This window comes from Trachymyrmex septentrionalis, unplaced genomic scaffold, assembly GCF_001594115.1.
Source record: "Trachymyrmex septentrionalis isolate Tsep2-gDNA-1 unplaced genomic scaffold, Tsep1.0 scaffold70, whole genome shotgun sequence".
NCBI lineage: Eukaryota > Metazoa > Arthropoda > Insecta > Hymenoptera > Formicidae > Trachymyrmex > Trachymyrmex septentrionalis.
Window position 1 is genome coordinate 424,267 of NW_017305885.1, and position 7,912 is coordinate 432,178.

The 7,912-nt window shown below is 29.3% G+C and overlaps 1 protein-coding gene across 2 annotated transcripts in view; it reads right to left on the reverse strand.

Annotated features, from left to right (window-relative positions):
• The window catches only part of LOC108753702 (potassium voltage-gated channel protein eag), a 60,200-nt gene that overhangs the window by 16,520 nt on the left and 35,768 nt on the right, over positions 1-7,912 (reverse strand). For both annotated transcript variants that reach the window (XM_018495550.1, XM_018495549.1), the window contains exons 3-6: positions 6,915-7,047; positions 1,890-2,158; positions 655-954; positions 152-405 (exon numbers count right to left, since the gene is read on the reverse strand). In XM_018495550.1, the coding sequence (XP_018351052.1) occupies positions 152-405; positions 655-954; positions 1,890-2,158; positions 6,915-7,047 (956 nt within the window). The remainder of the gene's footprint in view (positions 1-151; positions 406-654; positions 955-1,889; positions 2,159-6,914; positions 7,048-7,912) is intronic.

Sequence of the window (7,912 nt, forward strand, 5' to 3'; positions counted from 1 at the left end):
AACGAATATCACGGTAATCCTCGTTTCTGTATGAGTATGTAATGTTGTACAGTAATGATTGTATTACGCGACGTACGTATCAGTCAGAGAGGTGTATGTTACCTTGAATACGTGTGTGTACGCAGGGTAAAATCACCTTAATATGACGTACCAGATACAGGCCAGCCAGTGAGCAACCAACATGTAGAAACAGAGTAGAAGAATGAGCATCGCGGCACCGTACTCCAGATAACGATCTAACTTGCGTACAACTCTACCGAGTCGCAGCAACCGTACTACTTTCAGAGCCGAAAACAGGCTACCTATTCCATCCTCATCATGGTCGAAGGCATTAAATACATCGTACGGTAGACAGCTTAGTAGATCTATGATGAACCAAGATTTCAGATAATTCATCCTGATTACCTGAAAGTATCAAAGTATTACGTTATGAAAAAATAGCTATTACGCACTTATTCTAATTATTAGTATAAAAGTAAATTACTATTATACGTATATATTCATTACACTATCACATGAACGAATTATTTCACAAAACTGCAAGTTATTTATAGAATTTGTAACAATTTTATATACAAATATAAGATATAACATTTATTTTTATAATAGATAATTAAATTGCTTATGAGAAAATTTTGATAAAGCTAAAGTTACCTTCGGATCAGATACGACTTCTCCACCAGCGCCAACAAATGTTGTGTGAAAATTTAGCACAATGTCGATGAAGAATATCACATCAACGATACTGTCTACAACTAATAGGGAGACATCTTCGCTAGTCTTATTTTTAAACGCGACATTATACGGCACCATGATGGCTGTGTAAAAAGTCAAACACAAAATAATCCAGTCCCAAATTGCCTTAAATGCACAATAATGTAATAAAATGTGTGGCGGGGTTTTCGGTGCTTCTTGTCTGTATTGTGGCATAACATCGCTGCTTAGGGACATCATCTAAAAGAAGATCATAACGTCAAAATATATATCAAGAGGCAAATTCTTTATGTGTGAAAAATAATTATCATAAAAATAATTGGTTTTTACGTATGTGTTATAAATTTATACATTTATACATATTTATATAATTCTTTACTTAAAGATATTTTTTCATAACTTTTATTTACACTGATAGATATATGTTAAAATAAATAAACCATTATCAAAGAGAATTATTTTTATCGTTTAAATATCGATTTCTTATCCATCATATATCTCTTTTATCTGATATCTCTTTCTTACATCGAGTCTGACTCCATTAGGTTTTCACACTTCAAAGCTTTCAAATGTATAAGCTTTCTAGATTGATTTTAAAGAAAAATTCATGCAGATATGGTCTCAGCTTTCCATTTTCTGACGAAGTCGACGTATTGAAAATACGTTTTTATTTCATCGATTTATAAATGGAATTTTGAATAGGTTGACTACTACCATAATTTATCATTGGCTGTTTTGAAATAATAATAATATCTATATACTTTCAATCACGGTAACAAAAGAGATATCGAGATATATATTTTAAGGATATTTTAAAGTAAACATTTTAAAGATTACACGGAAAGAATCTTTTAAATTTTACCCTGAAAATATGATAGTGTGGTACAATACAATATTTTAAAGATTTTTACCATGCACTTAGTAAAATTAATCAAATTATTATTATTATTTTATATTTTACTGTAGTTTTATTAATGAATGAAAGAAATTTACATAAAATTCTTCAAAATATATTATCCCAAAACTATCATATTTTCAGAGTAAATTCTAAAAAAAGATTCTCTCCGCGTAGGAAAATTACAATATAAAATTCAATATAAAAGAGATACACAAATATAAAAAGACGAAGATTTTTAATTTTAATAAAACTATGAAGCATCATCTCAACAACTTACAAGACCCAGATGCGATTGTTTGGTGGTAGTCGGTACAGCTGTATCTTTCAAAGCTGGCAGATGGGAGCTGAACTGAGAAACTAAAACCGATCTCGATCTGGTGACTGATCTGGCGAGCTTGGCGAACTTGGAGAGGCCGCCTTTGCTGTCGTCCGTTTCGATGGGTTGTTTCAAAGCAGTAATGTCTCGAAAAGTCAGCAGGAACAAGACCACAAGGTCTCGTTCGTTTTTGATGGGTGCTATTTGCAACAGCAGCCATAATGGTGTCTCTATGAATCGTAAAAAAGGATAATGCTGATATTAAAAAAGAAAATCTAATATTTAATTTATTCTTTCAAGCACTATCAGTTGCAAGAAGATTACGAATTTTATTTCTCTAGCAGAGACTATATTGAATCAGCTGATTGTCAATTCAGCTGCCGGAATCTAGAAGAATCTACGCTACGTGTGTCAAAAGATATACTCCAATAAAATAGTCTGCTATATACAGTAATAAAAGTGCGAAAGAAGAAAAACTGAAATATAAGAACTAATCGTACTATTGTTTCATAAATTAGATAAATTTTTTAAAAGAATTGATAATACAATCAACACACGATTAATGTAATAAGAAAGATGTCAAAGATATTTTAAAGAAGTGCTGAGATATTTTATTGCAAGGAAAAATTTTCTTCGGAAATGCGAGAAAATTCTCAAATGTCACAAATAAAATGTAAAAGTTTAAAACATTCGTTTATATGTTATTACGTGGCTAGTTAAATTAATTTAATATATTTTTTAATAGATTTAATATATTTTCTAATATTAAATTTCTAAGTTAATGCTTAATCCTTATAATATAATGATTTTCTTCGTCAATCCAAGTCATAAATCGTACTATGCATTAAATTATTGTACTATTAGTCACACTTGTCCACAATGTCAAATTCGACATGCAAGAACGAAGCTGGATGCGAGTTCAGGCGAATGGAATCTAATTAGGGATTCGCTTATGATATTTCGTAATGTAAAGCATGCGAGCATGCAAATAAATAATAGTAATGAATAAATTAAAGTAGAGCAAGGGAGAAGAAAACAGTAATATATGTGTGTCGAATAATATAAAGAGAAGTATATATCCAATTAACCAAAATATATCGTTGTGACGTGTATCAAAATACATTTGCAATATCGAAAAATCCAAATGCTAGTAAATATAAAAATAAATTTTCTGACATTTTGAATATTTTTACGTTATTCTTTGATGAAATACATTTTTACGTAGTCTTAAAAAAATATACCATTGTAACAATACTTTGTTAGAATTTGTTGTTCTTTTATCGCGAATTGATGAAAAAATATAGGAATTCAGACATGGATGAAATTTTGGGTCCGAGAGAATACAAGTAATATATAAATGTTCGATAATATTTTGTATCTACTCCTATGTGGATATTTATCGACAGCTGGCTTAATTAAGCAACCTTGTAAGCCTGTCGAGCTACAGCGGCATATGGGAAGTTATATATATATCGACACGTACATCGACAACGGAAATACCGACTATGTTTCGAGGAATAATAAAAAGTGTAAGTCATCACTATGAGAAAGTATAACTACGGTTTTAACCAATTTGAAATGAAATGGAAGGAATTTAAAAATCGAGATAATTATGACAAAGAAAACTCAGCATTGAAATAATTTTCTATAATAAATCTAGCAATTGTTATATCATTTAATAAAAATTTATTAAATACTAATTTAAAGTATTCTGTTAAGAGTTATAACTTCTATAAAATATAAAAGATAACATATTTATTCTAGAATATCAAAATTATCTTGATTATTCAATATTAAACGCGGATGGCAATCATACGCTTGAATATAAATGGCATAATTATATGGCAACATGCGTTATGCTATTACAGAGCGTGTTATGGACTGAAAATAAATAAAAACAATATCGTAGAATTTATGTGGAATATCAGGACATATGAAATAAAATTTGTTAATAAGAAAGAGACAATCGGTGGAATTGACCGAAATGTTTCGATTTGTAAAAAAGTTTAAGGTGTTAAAAGCTTTAAGATGTTAGAAAGTAGCATCAAATTGATAATCAATTTGTGAGATTAGTTTTATTTCAGTTGATTGTGTTGTATGTCGGAAGTAATCGACGCACGGTTATATATCTGAAATAAATGTAATAAGTGTAGAAATATTATTCCAATATCCTTTGACTTGACGTTTCTTTTACTTAGTTGATAAAATTAAAAATTAATATTTTTTAAATATTTTTGTTTTACTTTGAAGTACTGCAACTTGATGAAACGTCATCGAATAAAATTTAACAAATAAATATCTTAAAGTAAGCTTTAAAATGCTCTTACGATGAAAAAAATTTACGACAATTTTTCAATAATATTGAATTTTTTGTATAAAATTTTAATTTGTACATTCTTTATTAAAACAAAAATTTTAGAAATATAAAATATCGTAGAAATAAAATTAAAATTTAAATTTAAAGCTATTTAAAGCTATTCTATTCTTCCTTTTTGAAATACATTTTTTTTAAATTCTCTACAACTTTTTTTCATTGAAATATTTAACTTTACGAGCGAGAAAATCACAAACATTTCTATACTTATGAACGGTAATATAATACCGTTACTACATATATACTATGTGCTATTAGAAATTGTATGAAATATAAGTAAAAATCAATTTTCTGTAAGAAAGAATCTTCGTTTCCTGTAATATGGCACACAATTAATTTATCTTTTACAATCTTTAGCACTTATTCTTACGAATTAATTAACCTCGTAAATTTTTGATAATCCTCGAAGAGTGACTTTCTTTCTCCCTCTACTCGAAGAGAAAAATGAGCGTCATTGCATTTATCTCCGCGTCTCTCTTCCGACGATAAGGACTGTCGACTGTGGTTTTCCGACAAAAAGGTACTTAGATTCGCCAAACGAGCAGCACAAAAATAATGTCCGTGATCTATTTTTTGAACTATCGGCAAATGGCGCTATTGTAAGGTAATCTTTCTGCTCTAGCTCCGATTACGAATGTAGCTCTTTTCCATAAAGTGGATATTCTAATTTTAAAGAGAAAATTTCGAAAAAATCTAAGATAATTGTAAAAATACTAACAATAATTTTAAATTTCAAATATTTTATTTTTTTTTATCCTCTAATGAACAGAATTTAATATAATAGTTAATAGTACCTAGTTTAATTTGTGGTCTTTTTAAGAAATTACCGGAATTAGAGATTTAGAATCAAATTTAAATTTTAACGCTAATTTTTAAGTTTATTATTGATGTGATAAGTATATCTGTCGTATATATGGTATCCTTTGCATAGATTTTAGATTCGTGGGTGACTTACTGGCATTTGCGAGCACGCTTTTGCGAATCTGTGCTAGACATACCTCTTGGGCTACCTTTAAACAGAATGATCTTGCGTTATTATGCTTAGTATGTGCATTAAGGGAAGGTATTTCCTTTTATAGAGAAAATAACCAAATATTCGTCGAAAGTTTCCGCAATGAGATAACACGAGAATATTAGAGCCAGATGATGCGACATGATGGCAGAACGATCAGTAAAACGCGAAACTTATCGATGATGTATGCAGATAGTTACGTTTCGATATTCCACCAAATATTGTGCATGCACATTGATACATTTCGTGCCTCGAGGCGTTTTAGCAAAACGGGAATCGACAGTTTTGTTGTCAGCAAATGTTGTTGCAAACATTGTAATATATAACATATATGCTTCTACAACGTGCTTTAAAAATTTATACACTTAATAAGTAAAGTTGTTATTTTAAGAAATTATTTTGTTCAGTCCATATATATTCTCATTATATTTAGTTCTCATTATATTTATATAATAATTTCTTTATTTATAATTGTCATTATATTTATTTATAATTCTCATTATATTTATAATTTTTGAAGTGCAAAATATATATATAATGATGGGGAAAAAGATGAGAAACAATACAAAATTAAATTTTCATAATTTAACTTTCGATAAATACCATTATATTCCATCTAGTTCACTTTAATAAGTGAAATAAATGTAAAATACTTATAGAATAGCAATTATATATTATATTAATTCAATTTTCGTATCTATTTATAACTTAAAAAAGAAATTAAGATATTTTATTGTATTTGAAGAAAAAAATAACGCAATTATTTTCTTACAGCTTATTGCTACATGAAAAAGTTATAAATTGCACGTTTCCAGTAGTGTACATATCCCAATTAACGTAACAGCACTGTTACGCTGGCAAAACGTCGGTTCCCTTACGCTAAGCGGCGGCGTTTTGTTTTCCATTAAATACATAGACTCGGCTGATTGCCGGGTACCTCTAACGTTTCCGCACCGTGCACAATGCATAAAGTGCATGGTGGCGCAATAGGAAACTAGATGTTGGCCCGATAAACACGCGCATGCAAATTTCGCGCAATAACTCCTCTGGTAGAGATTCCGCAAGTAGTTTTTTCTCCCTTTCCAACTACCTTTTTGCACAGCTATCCAATTATCCTGCGTGATAAACGCATAAAGAAAAACGTACTCGCCACTGACAGATTTTCATTACATCATGTAAATTTCGCCAAAATTCAAAATTACATCTTCTTGTAATACTAGAACAATTCGTCGAGTTTAGATAAACAGAAACCAAATAATTTCATCTTTTTAAATCGTTATAATAAAGTCGTTCATAAAAATCATGATTTTGTTTTTTTATCTAAATATTTTTTTTATCTAAATATTTATTTTATCTACATATTTACTGGCTTTATCACGCGAAATAAACCAACGAATAAACATAAATTTATGAGCGTTAGATAAAAAAATACAAAATTTTAAATCTGTATAATTCTCCGAACATTCATTCCGATCATTCTTCCTTTCTGTATATTAAATACTAACCAAGGACGCTACACTGAAAACCATCGATACTTGTAAAAAGGCACGAACACCACATTTAAGCTTTCATGCAAAGATTTATAAAAGTAATAACTCACTGGTCTTTTTGTACAGCAAGATCTCGAATTGATCGTGAATCTGACCCTCGAGGCATTCCTCGATTCTGGCAATCGTTTCCTTGTCCGTTAGCTCCCCATACATGAATCCACAACGACATGATTTTTGCATAACCTGGAAATATAAAGAGGACATGAAATATTCATCACAATTTATTTTTTCATTTGGAGATTGTATAGGTACAGTAAGGTAAATGTACTAGATAGTGGACATGTCACATGACCCAATTATTAGACAAAATGATAAAAAATTTAAATATTAAGTTTTTAATGATATGTATAATTCTAATTTATCTTATTAAATTTCCATAAACAATGATTTTATTTATTCTAGCAAAAATAAAGCACAAGACAGAAAGGAACACAAGTCGAATATATAAAAAATATGATAGAAGCAAATGTAAGCGACGTTCTATAAAGAGCGTAGATTGGAACAATGTAACATAAAAGAAGCATAAAGCGTTTACGAAGCATTTTAACGCTTCGTTTACGTTCCATTGTTCCTCCTTAGAACGTTTGCTTATACGCTTCTGTACTCTCCTTTTATATTTGACTTATGTTCCTTTTAATCTTACGCTTTATTTTTACTAGAGTAGAATCGTACATATCATTAAAAGCTTAGTATTTAAATTTTTGTTATTTCATCTGATAATTAGGTCGTGTCTTTAACTACTAATTGACACATTTCTGTATATAACACATGTTATTAATATAAATATAAAATACGTAGAGCTAATGATAAATGCGACACGATTATGAAAAAGATTCATTATAACGATTTGTTTGTTATTAATATACATTCTGCACTTATTTTGTTGTATTAATAAAGAGTGTATCATGAGTTATAATTCACTATTATAAACTCAGACTCGCGATAATGTCAAATAATTAAAAGAACAGCAAATACGAGTCGCATGCGATTGTTAGGACGCAGAAATAAAATTATTTTATAAAATTTATTATCTTACACACACTTTATA